This window comes from Syngnathus acus, chromosome 8, assembly GCF_901709675.1.
Source record: "Syngnathus acus chromosome 8, fSynAcu1.2, whole genome shotgun sequence".
Taxonomy (NCBI): domain Eukaryota; kingdom Metazoa; phylum Chordata; class Actinopteri; order Syngnathiformes; family Syngnathidae; genus Syngnathus; species Syngnathus acus.
Window position 1 is genome coordinate 2,610,937 of NC_051093.1, and position 17,567 is coordinate 2,628,503.

The 17,567-nt window shown below is 49.7% G+C and overlaps 1 protein-coding gene across 10 annotated transcripts in view; it reads right to left on the reverse strand.

Annotated features, from left to right (window-relative positions):
• LOC119126422 (RNA binding protein fox-1 homolog 3-like) overlaps positions 1-17,567 on the reverse strand; it is a 156,447-nt gene that overhangs the window by 50,979 nt on the left and 87,901 nt on the right. Inside the window, exon 1 of one of the 10 annotated variants that reach the window (XM_037257705.1) lies at positions 14,855-16,193. The exons of 7 other annotated variants lie outside the window; for them this stretch is intronic. In XM_037257705.1, the coding sequence (XP_037113600.1) occupies positions 14,855-14,872 (18 nt within the window). In that variant the 5' untranslated portion in view covers positions 14,873-16,193. Of the gene's footprint in view, positions 1-501; positions 1,326-14,854; positions 16,194-17,567 lie in introns of those variants that run through there. 2 more of the 10 variants (XM_037257703.1, XM_037257704.1) reach the window with 2 other exon arrangements.

Below are 17,567 nucleotides of genomic sequence, written 5' to 3' on the forward strand. Positions count from 1 at the left end.
CAACTTAATTATGCAACCTTCGACTGAGAATTCCAAATGCCCAAGCAGCAACGCACCAAATACCTTCACATGCCACCTTTCAGAATCTCTAGCATACAAAACTAACAGAATAAGTATGAAACTAATACACAAAATCAAATGTGAATATTTTTTTGGCCCTAGGACGTGAATAAAAGAATTTGGCTGCGTGAAAGCCGTTTTGATTGACCGTCGCGCCTCCGACGGGATCAGGCGAGAGCCCAGGCGGGAGTTTTATCACCGCTGCGCTGCGGCGTCCACTTGTAATTTAGCACAAGTGACGGGACCCCCGCTCGTAAATCCCTTGGAGGAGGCGGGTCGCCCGAGGTAACACCGTCGCTGAAAAAAAGAAAAAAAAAAACGACCTGGCAAGTTGGGGGAAAGTCGCCCGGTCAAGATAGATAAGACCTGATGAGTCTCGCTGTTCGGCAGCGCGGTTACGCGTCAGGACGGGACACTGGCGGAAGCTGAGCGGAGTCTTACCTCGGGCAGGTAGAGGAAGGCGGGGGGACACTGGAGCGAGTGCGGTAGCATCCCGGCGCCGGAGAGCAGCAGACAGCCGGAGTTGGCCATGGAGCTCAGCGTGGGGTAACGGGACGCTTTGCGCATTTACACGGGAGGTCCGTCCGCTCGGCTTCGTTCTTGCTGTGCTCCGATCGCTCGCTTGCGCGTGCCTTTTCTTCCCGACTCAACGTCCCTCGTCTGTCTCGCGTGCGTCTAGCGGAACAGGACCACCGAGTGCGCTCACGCCTTTCTCGCCGGCTTTTGCTCGCTAGATTCCGCGCCGCCACTCTGTTTACTTTGAGTGGGAGAAAAGGCAACAAAAGCATCCAGACACAGAAGGGGAGGTTCCGGTCGAGGAGGAGGGGTTGGCGCGCCGACAGGGGGTTGGCTCGTTCGGGGAGGGGGGAGGGTGGGGTGGGGGGTGTCACTGATGAAGTCCCCTCTGGATTCCGACATCAAACGCTCCGGGAATGGGAATGACATTAGAACAGCTGATCCGAGGCATTAGCGGCTCGCGGGACGTCGCGCGCTGCTTTTTAATTGCAGCCGCCACCCAGCCGAGCGAGCGCTTGTGGCACTCCCGACCGACGCGGGGCACCCCCAAAACAACAAACGCCTCTCAGCGGAGGCGAGGAGCGCTCAAGGACACACTGCTGCTTACGACACTTGTGGCAAAACGGGAAGCGCTGCCCCAGCGCGAATGGCGCGCCAGTGCTTCATGCTAATGATGTGGACACGGAATTTATTATTCGGTATTAATATTCGCTTTGAATCTTTAAACGCACTGTTTTTGAAGTGAGTCCAAAGGTCAGGTTAATTTTTTGGAAAATTTTGAAGCTTGATTCATTTATGACTTCTCTCATCAAATACATTTTTTCAAATTTTTTTAATTGATATTGAAGCTTTAGTGGTATAATTCTTCAAAATACTATCATTTACAAATTATTTGTTATTTGACTGGATTTGTTTAGGTAAAGTTCCATTTTTTAAAAGAAAAGTTTTGATGGAAAAGATACATAATTTTGGCCTGAATCTTTTCTGATTTTGACAAAATTTCCTCAAAATTATAACGTTAAAATCGTGAATTTTTTGGGTGGCATCTGAAAAATGTGGGCTTTTTTTTTATTAGACCCCCCCCCCCCCCAAAATCACTAAATTGTTTTATCACATTAAATTCAAATATTGCAATTTTAGAATATTCTTTTCTTGCTCTAATTCAAACTTTTTGACTGACTGACTCTTCCGGGAAGCCCACTGACCCTTCTCAAAATCGGGCACAAGATGAATTCCGTTTGAATTTCAAAACTGATGAAATTGAAATGGTACAAGGTGGTGAACATGCGCATTCCAACCCTTCACCGATGCTGGATCGTCTCCACCTTAATGAGATTTGCTTTAATAAACGTGCTCATCAGTGAACATTCAGGCCACACACACATCAGCAGGAAGCCGTCGCAGGAACAAAACATGAAAAAAAAAATGCGCCCGCGCTCACACTGAGCGGCACGCGCGGCACCGCCAAAACCCGCCGGCAGCCTTCTTTTCAGAGCGTCTCTTTCCTCATCCATTCCGTTTGATAGCGTTTTAAGAGGCGGTGCACAGACAAAGAGAATGCACAAAGAGACGCGCTTACATCACACTTTGATGACCGCCAACGTTGCAAGTTGGTCTCGATGACGTCCACGCAATTTTCCTGAAGCAATTGTAGCTTCGAAGGTCACTTTATTTCTTGGCATTATCCTTAATTGGTTTTGCTGGCTTGAACCGTTAACTCTTTCAGTGGCAGCCCGGTTAAATTCTGTTTGATGTCTATAGTCACCACTGGTAGCGAACTTTCCAAACTGCATTCCTTGCACGGCCGCATGCATTTTCGACGACAATTTGAGATTTGCGTTTGCCTCCACAACACGGTAGGCCTCTTCTCTTCTCCGGCAGCCATCTTCTCGCTCGGCACCGCCTCTCCCATCTCGCCACCTCCGCCGCCCTTTTTCCCGCTCTTTTGCGTCTCATCGGTGCAGTTAATAATTCAAATGAGCACAGCGAGATTGCTCGCTTCAAAGAGGGCTGCCGGCGTGTTCTCCACGCTGGATCTTTTTTTTTTTTTTTTTTTTGTCATGTGAAATCAAAGCCCTCACGCACACACACACACGCCGCTGCGTCGCCAATTAAAAAAAGCGATCAACGACCAGCACAACAAGTCCTCGCGGCGATCGCCATGGCAACATAGCAATAATGGGCATCCCCGTTGTTTGCGTACAACCGGTGCGCTGCCGATTGCGTGACGACAGCACACGCGCAACGTGGTGCGCCGCCAATTACTAATTGGGTTTGTTGGCACAACAAATTGTCATCTTTATTATTTCCCACGGTTGCCATGGTGACCTGGCAATAATAGTCATTGCTGTTTTTGACATGTGGCTTGAACTACACTCATTGCGTTACAAGTGGCGGCAATTAAAAAAGTGAAACGAATGAGCACTGTTGGTTTTAATCGACAAACCAAATCCTCATCGCCAACTGTGTTCCGATTACTCCGATTTGTAATGCCGGCCGGATTTGCTGCTTTTGGGGTTCCCCAGTTTTGCTGCTTGTGTGGCCAGAACGGATTTTTTCCATCACCGCGCCCGGGCAACGATAATCGAAACAAGTCCAACGAGTATGTGAGGACTCAAAATCGACTCCCTTTGGACTCGGTAAAATCACAGAGAAAAGATGCTAGCTACATTTGCGCCTTAATTGCTGCGGCGGCCTTGGGTTCAATGTTTAAACTCTCGTGTTGCGCTCAAAAGACGCAAATTCCAAACCATGCAATGTATTTTTAATAAAGACCACATTGTATGAATGAGCCCAAAGAGACTACTTGCACATTCAATTTGCCTAAAAAAAAAAATAATAATAATAACCAAGCATGGCTGAGCACAACAACAACAAAAAAGCCAAAGTTCAGCAGTTTAATTTTTTTTCGTCTCTCTAAAGCATTGAAGTTTGTTGTTAATGTTGTTTAATTTTCTTCTCTCTTATTGACTTGTGCGTATATGCTGTGAGATGCAATAAGATCAGACATTCACCGAGCGAGCACACAATTAGACACGCAGGATAATGAGATCCGAAACACGATGCAATCAAAGCGCCTTCCTTTACGACAACAACCGTCTTTTTATTCGTCACACTGAGATCTGCTTTTTAATATTTTCAACCTCGGACCAGACAGCCCATCTCATTGCAACATTTTAATGGTACTGTCAAATGGTGCAGAGCTGAAGCAAATTTGCAGCTATGCTTACCTTGCAGCTATGACAAGATTGACTGGCATTTAACCCCGGCTTTAAAATGGCTCCGGATCTGTTTCCGAGCAGAATTTTGATGCGGGTGAGATTATCACAATTGACAATTAGTTCACAGTCCGATTATTAAAGATCGACTTAATTGTTTAGTGTCATACTTAAAGCTTTGGTGGGAACCCCAGACTGACAGATTCCATAATATTTGCTCCTGAAAGACACTTTGTCACCATGTTGTCTTTTAGTTGATGCGTCCATGGAGTTCTGGAGAAGGAGAAAAAAATTAAAAAAAGACGGCGAGCTAGCGGAGAAGCGGCGTTCAAGTGCCACCCCCCCACCCCCCATCTGACAAGCTTGCTCATTATCTGGCATTTCAGCAGTGCCAAGCAGGGGCACAATGATGCCCATGGGTGGGTTGTTGAGGGTTGAGGGAGGGACTGGGGGGTGCGTTTGAAAAGGGGAGGTTACGTTCTCTTTAAAGGTCCACTGATGAGGTGTCATTGCAGGCGGCTAATTAAAGCTTGTGTCGTATATCTTACAGATAACGAAGCTACAAACGCGGGGGGCGGTGTAGGGGGGCCAGAGTGCTCAGAATTTTTTCCATGTAGCTTGACACGTTGCAGAATGGAGGCCCGCGACCCTGAGGAGGACGTGAGTTACCGGGGATGTTGGTCTGAACGAATAATAATTTAAGACCTCCATGATTTCTTCACTTGGGGCTCACGGAGGGAATAAGGAGGTAGCGCCGTGGTGAGGGGGGGGCATCGGCTATCATGGAAGAACAAAGGAGAGCAAAGCGCGGACATGTTCGGATGCTACATTTCAAAAACGATTACATTATGCAATCGCTTTGTTCGAGGGGCCGAGCGCCTCTCAAGTTGTGAACGATGTTAGCGCAAAATAGGCGACGTTGCGCTACGAGGCGTGTTCATCTGCTCCGTCCGACAGGAGGCGGCGAGCGCCGTTATCGTCTGCGCCATTGATTAAAAATGTTGATTAAATGGAGAGCGCGGGCAGGAAGTGCCGGGATCCATTCCTCAATTGGGCCGGGCCTCACTCACTCTCTCTCCACTCCAGTACGTGTCGGCGTCTCTTGCCCCGCCGCTAATGGCTTTGGAAACAGAGCGTGGCTTTTATGTGGCGTCATTCATCCTCATACGCTTAGCCCCGCCCCTGTCCCGGAATGGCGGCAGCTTTTATGGCCGACTAATGCTCCGGCTGCTGGGATCAGCAGCTCGGCCGCGGCTATCGCTCAACGCCGGCTCACCTCCGACGTTTTCAAACGCTTACAGTCTGCCGCTCGTACGTCAACGTGCGGCCAAGCACGGGTAGCGCTGCTAGCGTTAGCCGCTAGATGCTCAGTCAACACCCTAAGTGGACCCACCAGAATGTTCTGGAACGCTCTCACAATATTTTCGGGTGATGATATCACCAAAGTTTAAATCCAGCCGATATTTGTCCGTCCTCCACCGCATCGGGCGGGGCTATAACGTTCTGACACCTGACAGAATGTTTCGGTTAACGAGCACATGTCATGCCCGCCGTCCTTCCCAGCCAAACTGCCCCACAATTCAAATCTATTGGCAGCAATCAGCCGTCCGTTCTGGCCGCAGCGTGCATTTTAGATTTGGGTGACATTCTGTGGGCAGGAAAAAAAAATAAAAATCAAGCTTAATCACAATGGCTGCGGCAGACGCCGCGAGCAAAGTCTGTCGCCCGTGATGGTCGCCGCCGACATAAAGTATATTCCATCTGGGAGCAGATTGGTCCGAGCCAGTAATGTTCCCTCACAGCAGCCCCCGCGTTCCACCATTACTCCAAATAGCGGTGGGGAGGAGGCGGGAGGGCGGGGAGGCTTCGCCTCGCACCCGTCCCCAGAGAGGTCGCGAGTTCAAGCGGCGGACTTCAGGTAAGGAACGGAACGTCGATTACGGGTGAGCAAGGCCGGCAGGTGTCAGCCGATGAGTGAGCAAAAGCGATGGCGGAGTTGCTTCAACAAGCGTCTCGGGACTCAGCGTGAGAACGTGAGAGGATGGAGCCGAGTCTCGGGAGGGAAACGCTTAGCGGCGAAGCGGACAAACGAGCTCTGTACGCCAGGATGTGGTCGATGGCATTGCGCACAAGAGGGCCGGATAAACAGAAGGAAATTCAAATTCGAAGTGTCATCCCGAGGGCAATTTTTAGGCCGTTTCATCAACAAAATGCGAAGAATGTTCCATTTGTGATGCTGATACTTGATATTATTTGCATGCCAGTCAGGCTGTCAATCATCCGAAGAGCCCACTCACACTAAAATGTCTTGTTCTCTTGCTCCTTCTCAACATAAAGTTTGTTTGGCCGGCGGCTTGTTTTGGTGTTAGCCAAGCTACGACGGTGCCCTCGTATATGCCCTCCCCCCCGACCCCCGCAGCAAGTAACAGCCACCTCGCGCCACCGCTTCCCATTCCATGCGCGCCATCAAAACGTAGCCGGCGGGGGCCGGCAGCGCTCCAATACACCGCTGCACATTTTCCACGGACATCTGCCCCCGGAACGACGACAACGGCGGCTTTGAGCGATTCCGCCCCAAAGGTGGCGGAAGAAATGTGAGAGCAATATCACAGTCGGAGTCATGAATGGAAAATGATGCGCTCAATATTTTAGAGGACGTCTGCTTTTAACGCCGGCGTGTGCTTAAGGGAGGCGACGGAGGGGCTTGGTTGAGTTCCGCAAAGATATGTAACTGCGTGTTGTGTAACGGCGAGACTTGCGCAATGTTGTGTAATTGTAAATTACACGAAGTAAAATCTTTTATGTAACAGAGTCGGTAATTAAGTTCCGGGTAGACACACAGAGGCGTCGCGGAGGAAAACGAGCATGGCCGAGCACGTAGGCTGTCATCCGTCACGCAAACGTCGCCGTGTTACTTCCCGTGACGTTCCGCTGCCGTCGCCACCGCCTTAATGCATCTGCTCGCCGTGGCCCGTAAACGCGGCGTGAAGGCTCATCTGTTGACTTCCTCATTAAAGCCGAAACCCCGGCGAGAGCAGTCACCTTTCACGGAGAGAGGTGAGGGGGATTGAGGCTGGATGGGGAGGGGGGGAGGTGGAGGGGGGTGGTTTATTCACCCGAAGCCAGCACCTTCGTCTACTTGACACCGGCCCATTACCGCCTCCTTAATTTGTTGCGGCAGCGTGACAAGTCGCAGTCAAAGAAGCGCTTACAAGAAGGAGTGAACAAAAGCTGCATTGCATTATGGGGGAGGGAGGGGGAAGGTGGGCCGCCGAGCCGTATTGGATCATCAGCACAGATCATCCGAAGGCGCACCGTCGTACTTGTTTCTCTCTCCACGTGATTGACATCTAGTGGAGGAGGCGGGCTAGCCAACGGCGGGGTGGTGGGGGGATGGCGTCCACCCGTCCATCGTCCACCCATCCGTCCCGCCATGAGCGACCGCGGGGCATTTCTTACAAATCTGACACCCACGTCCACGAGGAGCAGCTCATGATTTGACGTGATTGCGTCGGACAAAAAAGATTCGAGTCACTCTGACCTCACGTCATTCTCGAGCCAATATCACCGGAACGCCGGGACCTGCGGGAATTTGGTCATTTCCATCACGCTCGGCTCGACTTTGGGACCTGAAGGTTCGTCGTGGCCCAAGACTTAATAAGCAACGTGCGTCATGTTTTGTTTTGTTACTTGATGATCTTCAGCTCTCTCCAAAATCCAAAACGAGAGTTACTTAACGTTAATAAGTCAGCGATGATGTCATCACAGTCTCAGAGTTGATTAGCTCACCATGGAAGAAAATCAAATTTATTCCCCATTTAGTTTTTGTGCCTGCTTTAATATGCACAAAGAGAGCAGAGGTTTGTTCTTCTTCTTCTTCTTAGTTTGATCAAAGCGTCGCCGGCGGAGAGAGTAAATGGTGGCAGGCGCGTTGAGCGACGCAGTCAAAATGGCTGATAATGAGCGTAGCCGACGTGCCAGCTGACTTGACGACCGACCTGACACTAAATCCGCTTGAGTCAACCCGCAGCGATTGCTGGAAAAAAAAGAAAAAGAAAAGCTTTTGTGCTGGAATTCCTTTGTTGGTTTCGTTTTGATGTCACGTTTCAGAATTGTTGTTTTTGTGGGTCCATGCAAACAACGGCTTTGCGCAGCGTAACCAAATGCACCGAATGTTTGAAGACCCGACGGAATCGGGATTCAGATCGGAATCGAACATGAATCGAAAATGAAATAGATCTATCGATTGGATATACCATGTCATCAAAAATATGGCAAATCAAAGTGGCAGGATTTATAGCACATGCTACAAGTGTCAATTCCTATGACGACACTTTTTCAGGGGGGTGTCCGTTATTGTCACATTTTTGCGCTCTGCGACATTTTGATTACGATTTAAAAGGCCTCTCTGACAGCCTCATGAACATGCATGAGCGCCGTTCGATCGATACTGACGCTTTAATCCATCCGCGGCTCCCACACTTCGGCCTCCGTCATCGGGGTCGGGCGCGATAGCTCGGCCGCCGGGGTCATCGACCCACCCGCCCGAAGGTGTCGACTGCGGGAAACGCCGACGCTTTCCGGCTCTGACGGATCGCCGTCAGCGCCTTGACCACAATGATGGGAAAAAAACTAGCGAAATAGCATGGGGTTAACTGAAATCAGTTTTTCTTTTTTTTTTTTTAGCAGGGATCCGTCAAGTCTGCCTCCATGTTGGCGGCAAGGTGCTGACGGTGAACTGGAAATGTGCAAAAACAAGAAGAAGGCGGGAGAATGCCTAATGGCGGCGGCAGTGGGAGAATTCCCAAGCAGCGTGTGAATTATTTAGCGCGTGCGGTGAGAGTGCACAGCACCAAGCCGCTCACCGAGCGCCGAGACCGGATGAGGAGGGGATCGCTCGCGCAACAAACATTCAAAGTGTGTCAAAGGGCGGGCCCGGCTGGCCGGCGCTACGACCCCGGCACGAACTTTGCCTCCGGGCGAGAATTCAAATTCCTGATGTCAATCTTTAAGTGGGTGACCAATTGTATGTCGGAACCACAAATTACTACTACAGTACTTCAATTTGTGTAACATCAAGCTAACGCTAACAAAAAGAAATTCAAGAAAGAAAGTTGTCGACAAACGCACGTTTAAGCTTTGGTACACTTATTGATATGCGAGTCGCCGCGTGAAGAACAAAGCGCCATCACGCCGGCATGGCCATTGCGAGGAAGAAAACAGCATTTAAGTCTTCCTGTACACAAGCTTGATCTCGTTAATCTCCAAATGGCTTCCAGTTATTAAAGCGCTTATTCAGCGGATTAAAGGATCCATGAGAACACAATCCCCCTTTTCCTTCCTCTGCCGGACACGCTGAAGGTGGCCAAAATATTAATTAAGCACGTGCGGCGGGTATAGATAGACACGCCTATACGTGGCCCCGCCCTCAATCTTCCGACAATCTGCCCTCGGCGAAATCCGCGTCGCTAGCAGCGGCTCATTCCGCACTATGCGTGTAAACAAATTCGGGAAAACAGGACGTTTCCATCCTTGCTGGGGAATAACGACGCACTTCTCGCTTCACGACGTGTCTTTTTTTATCGTCCGATGGCGTCCTTTCATTTCCATACAACATTAAGCCCGCCTGCCACCGCTAATAACACCGGAGGCCGCGCAAACTGCTGATGGCGGGAATTTGTCGCCGCGTCCCCGCGCTCAATGAAAAGTTAAACGACAAAGCCGTGTATTCTCCATTTTAATAACATCCGGCCGGATTTTAAGCGTTTAAAAAAAAAGGAAGGAGCCATTAGGAAAATGAAAGGCCCTTGATGGCAAACAGGAGATTGACTTTGAAATCTCACCAGAAAACGCAGGCACAAACATGTCTAATCCGTACAGCAATTATAGAAAAAAAAAATTATAAAATAAATTATTTTTGTCTCAGACGTCCAAGTGTCGCAGGATTACAATTTAATTCCCGATGGCTTCTCGCTTTAATTCACTACCTGCGCTGCATCGCTCGCATTCTAATCTCATTACGGCGGGATGCTGGATGCCGTCCTCTAATTGAGCAATACCTCGCATTCATTATTGTGCCCATTATTAAATTAATGAACTTAATGGACTTCTTTGGCAAATTGCGAAAGACCCCCGGCAACCACCTTTTTACAGATGAAGGAGGGAAAAAAAATGAAGAAGCGTACGTGCGGCCAATTAAGACGACCGCTGAGATGCTTCATTACCTTCTCGTCGTTTTCCTCGGAAAATCTCGGGCAGGGCTGCGTGTCAACACTCACTCACAAAAAGTGAGTAAAGTTAAGACATACATGTCCTGTCATTTTGAATTTAAAATTTTACATTTTTTTAAATTTAAAATTTAAATGTTTTTTTAATTTAAAACCATTTTAAATTTAAAAAAAATTAAATGTTATTTATTTATTTATTTATTTATCCATCCATCCATCCATCCATCCATCCATCCATCCAGGTAAGGCAGTTGCAAATTGCATTGGCAATTATGTCACATGAAAAAATTTTTTGGGCGGGTTATGTAATTGTCACATACTTCCTTGTAGGTAGACTAAAAAGTCATGAGTAAGTTTTCCATTTGCCAGCGGAAGAAAGCGACGCGCGATGACGGCCAGCTCGCGGCGGCGGAGGCAGCGGCCTTCCTCCGACAAGCAGCTAAAGATTCGCATTTGAATGTTGAAGTGAGCCCAGGCTGAATAATATATGACATAGATTTGGTGAAAGCAGATCTTCGCCGGCAGATGAAAGCGCGGCATCTGCATAAGCGAGCGAGCGGGCGGGCGGGCGGCCAATCGATACGTCTCCCGGCTCAAATGGCCGCTCCTGATAAGGCTATTGAGTTTTCTTTTAATTAAAAAGCACGCCAGAGCGCGCGCTGTCAAATAGTGTGAGCTCACCGACGAGGAAGACGAGGAAGACGAGGCCCCGACGACGAGTTTTTTTTTCTTCCTTTTTTTTTTTTTGCATGGCGGTGGCAGAAAACGCTCGGCATCAATCAGTGGCGCGGCGACATTTATTTTCTTGTTGGGAGGCTTTTCTCTTTTTTTCTTGGGCGTATAAAACCTGTAATTACGCGTCGTTAATCAGCTATAAAACTATCAGAAGCGCCCGAGCAAGCGCATGAATATTTGATGGTCATCAATAAACAATGAGTTTGTTTTGCAAACTAACTTTCATCCTGACGTTTAGCCACTGCGCATCCGGCCGCCCTGCCTGGGAAACGGCGGCAAAAAGAAAAAAAAAAAAACAACGCAAGCGAAGTCAGTCCCTTGGGAAAGAAAGCTGAGCTGAGCTTCCTTACGTGGTTTTGCTGACCACCCCACGTTCTGACCCTCCAGAAACCCCTCTCGGCAATCCGGCGCCAAACCCAAATTCGAAACCTCTGGCTTGCGAGCACAACTTGAAAGCCAATTTCGAAACCTTAAGCCAGGCTTCGAAGCAGAATTTGACCCTTGTTTGAAAGCCTAAGCCAGATCTTAGAACCTCGTTTAAAACTGAAAACATGAAATTAAGATTTTAACAAGCCAGGTTTTGGTTTCAAATTGGTCTTTCAAGCCTTGCTTATGGAGGATTTTTTAGTTTTTGGAGCTGTAATGAATCAGAACCCCCCTTCTGCACTACATGTGCCCCGGCCCCTCCCTCCCTGGGGTCAATCCAAGGCGGACGAGTATCGGTGGCGTGCGAGCATTTGTTATTGGGGGCGCGGTGTTTGCTCTCATGAATGTTTCATGCTCAACCTGCCGCATGTTTGCCGGCGACCGACCGACCAACCGCTCGCTCGGTCGGAGGGTCCGCCCGCTGGAAGGGCGACTAGAAAGAGAAATATTCATCACAAGACCACTGAGGTCTGCTGTTAAATAATTCCCAGTGAAAAGGACGGCCAATGTCACACGCTTGTCATTTCAGAGAACAAGTCCAGAAATACCAAAAAGCTTTTGCCTCTTCAACAAATACACACTTTGTGTTTTTTTGCCATTTGAAAAAAAAAAATTTCATTCATTCATCATTCTTTACAATTACAGTGTGTAAAAAAGGATGACTATCCATCCGTCAATACATCACAAAATGGCCGTCAGTCTGTCCGTGCATAGATGAAATATATGGACCATCTGTCAGTCTGTCCATTTTTATGTCCATCCATGAATGAATTGCATGGAGAGACAATCCGTCCACCTGTCCATCCATCTATCCGTCCGTTTGTCGTTCCATGGGTGACTCACATGAACCGTCCGTCCATCCATCCGTTCATGGAGGAATCAGATGGACTGTCCAGCAGTCCATCCACCCACGGATGAATCACATGGATCGACCAAACCGGCCCGGCCGTCCATCCATCCCATCCATGGAGGGGTCACATTGGTTGACCATCAGTCCGTCCGTCCGTGTCCGTCCATCCATCCATCCATCCAATCAGTCATTGAATCAAACGGTCCATCTGCGATTCAAGCTAACGTTGACAATTCATCTGTAGCTTCACTTTGAAGGAAATAGCAGTCGGAATGCTCCATGTAGATGTTGCAGAGCTTCACAAAGGAAGCAGAGAAGAACAACACAACCAACCGCAGAGCACAAAGCTCTGCTCTCCCGTTGGCTCCATCTGATGCCCGCCCCCGTTTGGGTCATCTGATCTGAGGCGAAGCTATCAAACGCCAGCGTCCCGTTCGGTCTATCTGATCTTGGCGGTGCCGCGCGGGAGCGCTCCACTTGTGTTGTGTCAGGACGGCGAGTGTGCGAGATGAGTGAGAGCTGAGGCCAGGCGCGCCTCGTCTTGCGTCAGCTCAGCGAGACGAAGACGGCCCAGACGTTTTCAGGCCAGCGCCGCTAAATTACAAACAAAACGTGTTTTCCTGCATCGCAACACACGCACACAAAAAAAGAGCCCCGGCTTGTTTTTAGCTCTCAGATGGGCTATTTTTAGACGCCACACATCAGGAATTCTGGGACAAAAAAAAAGATCGTGGTGCTCCACTTGATGAGGGAGAAATCCGTCACAACGCTGACGAGACAAAACAAGCGCAACCAACTTCAATCGCATCAAAAAATGGCCTGATTTGCAAGGAAGCGCTAACGCTAGCACGCTAACAGTTCAAGCTTGAGACATTCACTTTGTACACTTGGATTCAAAGCGTAATTTTCGAGCTTTAATATTTTACAAATGTGTTTTTTGTTTGCGTGAACTTTATACAACTGTGTCAATGAAACTAATTGAAAATGTCGCCAAAAATAAAAAAAGATGAAAAAAAATAGCGAGTTGACTCAAATCGAGTCTAAAGCAAAGCGGCTTGCAAGGGGTGCTTAGCGATGGTTGCCGTGGCAACAAGGGCCCACAGTGAGCCCAAGGGAAGTCGGGGAGCCGCCGTTAATGGGCCGTCCTTTCCATTTTCTTACCCAACGCCACAAAAGCTCGAAACTGGCTTGACACCCTAATTTCGAACCCTCAACTTAGTTTGGAACCCTAACTTGAAACCCACATTTTGAAACCCTACCCCTCGCTTGAATATGTAAATTGACTCACAACGCTTTTAAAATTGACCATAACCCACTGATTAAAATTGAAACCCTAAGATGTTGTTTTATATCGTGATCAAAACCCTAATTTAAAACCCTAACCCTGTCTTGAAACTCACATCCTAGTTTTGAAAGCTTATCCAGAATTGAAACACTGATTTAAAAATCCATAAAGAGAACCAAATGAAGCCGCTAGCTTGATGGCGCGTCAGCCGGAAGTGATGTCCGTTAACAAGCGCTGCCGCCGCCACCCTGGAAGCAGCCACCACCCTGGAAGCCGCCACCCTCCTGCTGGCCGTTTACATTCTTCCAGCAACGCAACATTAACACAAGTCCAAAGCGCTGCACGCTGGCCGCCCCGGCCATAAAAAAAGGCGCTCGTCGCCACGCCACGCCGCGCGCATCCCTGCTCTCCATTACCCACACCACCGTCGCAGCGTCTGCACCCGGCGCTTTTCAATTATTCATGATGGCGAGGACAGAAGCGGCCACTCCACTCGGAGCCTCTTATTCTTCTTCCGTGGCAGCCATGATATACAAGGACACGCCAACTGCACTTCCGACAATTACCGCAAGGCCGGCGGGGCCCCGGGGGGAGGGCGGCGGCCCGGGTGAGTAACCTGGACGACTTTGAACGCGCATCCGTCTCCATCAGCCGGCGACCGGGGCTTGTAAGCTAAAGCTAATGGCCCCGCCGAAGAACATCTGTCCGCTGAATAAATATTCTAATGAGGTACAGGTGATGCTCGCCACCTGCAGGAGGCGCTCAAAAACTCAGTTTAGCTTGCGAACTGAACTTCCTGTCGTTTTGTATCTGGTCTGTTTGTAAGCACATCGGTCTCTTAGCTTAGTCCAAGAATCAACAAACTGCCTGTTTGTTTGTTTTTTAGCCTAGTGGCGCTAACTAGCTTCTTAACTTAGCCCAGATTGTTCTTCAGGAATGAACAAGAGTGCTGGGCCTTGGTGGAGGCCTCAAAGCACAGCCATCGGCTCAATTCTTGAGGGACCCACAACCAATGCTGCATCCTGAATCCCGTCTGTAGAAACCCTGAGACTGCGAAACTGTCGAAAGTAGCTTGGAAATGTTGTGCAGCATGTGAATTTTTGTGTTTCGATTCAAAGAGTTGAGCCGAGAAAGAGACCTGAAGGTTCAGCCAAATACCAGAGCAGAGATTCAAAATTCCGTCTCGAGAAACCTTTACACTACGGTAACTTGGGAGATCGGATGACCAGGCAACCAAATCGGTAAACTTCTCCTAAACAAATGATTTGACTTAAGTCCCCCCCCCCCGACCAAAACGGTGCACCCACACCTCTACGTCAACAACTGCCGCAGTCGGAAAACGTTTCGGCTCAGCGGCGGCACCAACATGACGACGATTCAGAAACAATTAAAAGCAAATTAGAGACGAGAAACCAGCGAACGAAAATGACCAAGGGAATTCGCTCTCCTCCTCATCAGCATCTTCATCCTACGCCAAAATAGGCGACACGGCATGCCGGGGAAGTTTCCGCTGTGGTCACGAGGCCTCATCACTCACCCAAAAGTACATCATCATGGCGAGTGGGACGGTAGACGCGGGCAAGCGTGGGCCAAGTGGAGGGACCGGTCGGTGCGGCCGGCGCGGCGCCTGGTTTTCGACTGGCGCTGATCCGCTGAGGCAGCCCTCCCTCTCCCCGGCTCAGGGGGGGCTCGACTCAGGCTGCCCCCCACCTCCTCGCCCCCACCCACCAACACCACCACCTCACTCTTCTTCTAATGTCTCTCTCACCGCTTCTTCTCCACTTTTTAAGCCCCCCCTCCTTCCTCTGAGGAGAAGACGTTAGAACCCCTTTCTTCTTTTGACACCCCCCCACCAGCCCCGCTCGGCTACCACCCCCTCCTGGGCCGTCTCTTATTGAGGCTCAATTGGAGTACCCGCCTGACAGCTGCCTGCGAGCGTTCCTCTGCCACCGCCGCCGCCAGGAAATTTAACGTCCCGGGAAGGATTGAGAGCGGTGGGGTTAGCGGCCGGGTGGGGGGGGTGCTCTAAGCGGGGTGAGCTATGTGTTGATGTTGGAGGATTAAGTTGAAGGAAGAAGAGTGCGATGAAGAAAGAACGCCTCGGGGTTCCGCCAGGTTGCCGCAATCAGAACCCGACAAAGTGTTTGGGTACGCCGCGATACCACCGCAGCACGCTTTGCCGTCTTTTCCATCTGCTAAGGAACCAAGGGGGAGGAGGGGAGGAGGGGGAGGGGGGGGCTCCTCCTCCTCTTCTTCTTCTTGGCTGTAACAATACGCCTGCCTCAGCGATTCTCCAAACGTATCATCAATACACCACTGCGAGGGGGGGGGCGGGGGCGGCGGAGCATTAACCCCGCGGCGAGCTCCGGTGGTTTCCGCGGTGCCCCCCTCCCCTTCCCACGTTCTTCCCCTTTCCTCCAATCAGAGGCCTCCTGCGGGATGAGCTCATTTTATTCCGGGAGGACACCCCGACAACATTTGGCTGCCTTGGGAGCGAATGAGATGCCAGCGTCACGCTAATTTCCACGTCAGATGCAAAGTGTCGTGAAAAGGCAAGGGGGGGGGGGGTGTCATGGGGGACGTTTAAACCCAGGGGTGGGCAAACTATGACGGGCGGGCCGTATACGGGCAGCTGTGCTCGTCCAGAAGCCCGCACTATTTCAATTCCCTGTAGAATATGCTCATTAAAATGTATTTTTTATTCATTGAAAAATATTGAATGTAATGTAAATAGGTCAAACCAAATAATTTGACACCCACTCAAACAAGTTTAAATCTAAAACTGTTACTTAGCCGGATGACATAACTCCGGCCGGCGGACGTATCGTGATGTGGCGGTCTCATCTCATCCGCAAAAAAAATAAAATAAAAACTGGCACGCAAACGCACGCATTGTCTGCGGGTCCGGCCCGGATTTACATGAGCAATCAGCCGGTGGGAAGCGGTGGCGCTCCGCCATCAATCTCTGATGGGGAATAAAAATTAAATGCACTTCTCGGGCACGCCAGATTAAGGTTGGCGCTTTTATCAAACACTGAAGTCTATTTCAAGTCGCGCTCATAAATAAGTGAGGCCGCCGAGGAGCGGGTGTTGGAAGAGAGGCTTGAAAAAAAAACAACGAGGTCTCGACATGGAGAGCGCTCTCTGCCGCGGTGGGATTAGGGGAAAAAAAATCATGGGAGCACGGCAGAATAATCCCGCAGTCTCGGGGAATCTCGCTCAAATAACATTGGCGGACCATTTGGATTCGTGAGTGTGGTCTCGATTTCCCCTGGAGAGCAGCGCATCCATTATGAAGATAAAGCTTTCACACAGGAAGTGAGCTCTTCCTGCCTAAAATGTCTGGTCCCGTGAGGGGTGACCACGCCGGATTGTTTTTTTTTTCCTCGACATTTCACCACAATCTCACCTCTACTTGGAATTCCGTCTGATGTTTGGGAACTGGCTTTTGGTTCTCGAGGTCTTGATAGCAATTCAGCTAGCTACACTAACCACTGACTGTAAACTGGAGGGACTGTAACATAAAACAAACAGACCAATAAAGGGGGTAGCATGTACGCTACATGACAAAACGAAAACAACATGCTGCATTTTACGCGCTGGCCCCGCAAGACATGATTAAGCGTCATTTGTAAGCGTATCGCTATAGGCAGCAAATCGCCCATCTGCCGATTTTGGGGGAGGGGCGGCGTATAAACGTAGCGTATGGCCGTGCCGCCAAATGCCGACCCGTGCGTGCGCCACGCTTGATCACGCAGGGTTCACATCTGGGTGATCTGAGCAGTCGACATGTGGGGCGCCGACTCTCGGCGGGGTTGCGGCGTAATTAGCGGGCCGGACGACGGCTACCGGGCCACCGGAGGGCGCACCCGGCGCGCTGACACGAGGACGCGGCAGGGCGGAATCCCTCCAAGGTTTGGATGGGCAACTTCACAAAACGTCGCCGCTGATCAGAGCAACATCAGAAGCTTTTAGGGTGGCAACTGAACTTTCGAGTTTGACTTCAAGTTGGAACACGTTTGGGATTCGGTTATCTAGTCCACTGCCGTTGCCTCCTGACTTCATTTCAGATAGCAACGTTCGTTTCTTTGAGGTACACAATCTGAAATGACTATCAACAGCCCACAAATGTTGAACAAAGTTTTGGCGGTGCAGACCCAGACTTCATTCCAGCCAGTAACATTCTTTTTTTTTTCTTGGTTTTGTGTATTTTTTCTGAGAAGCATGGCAAAAGCATAAAAACGGATCCG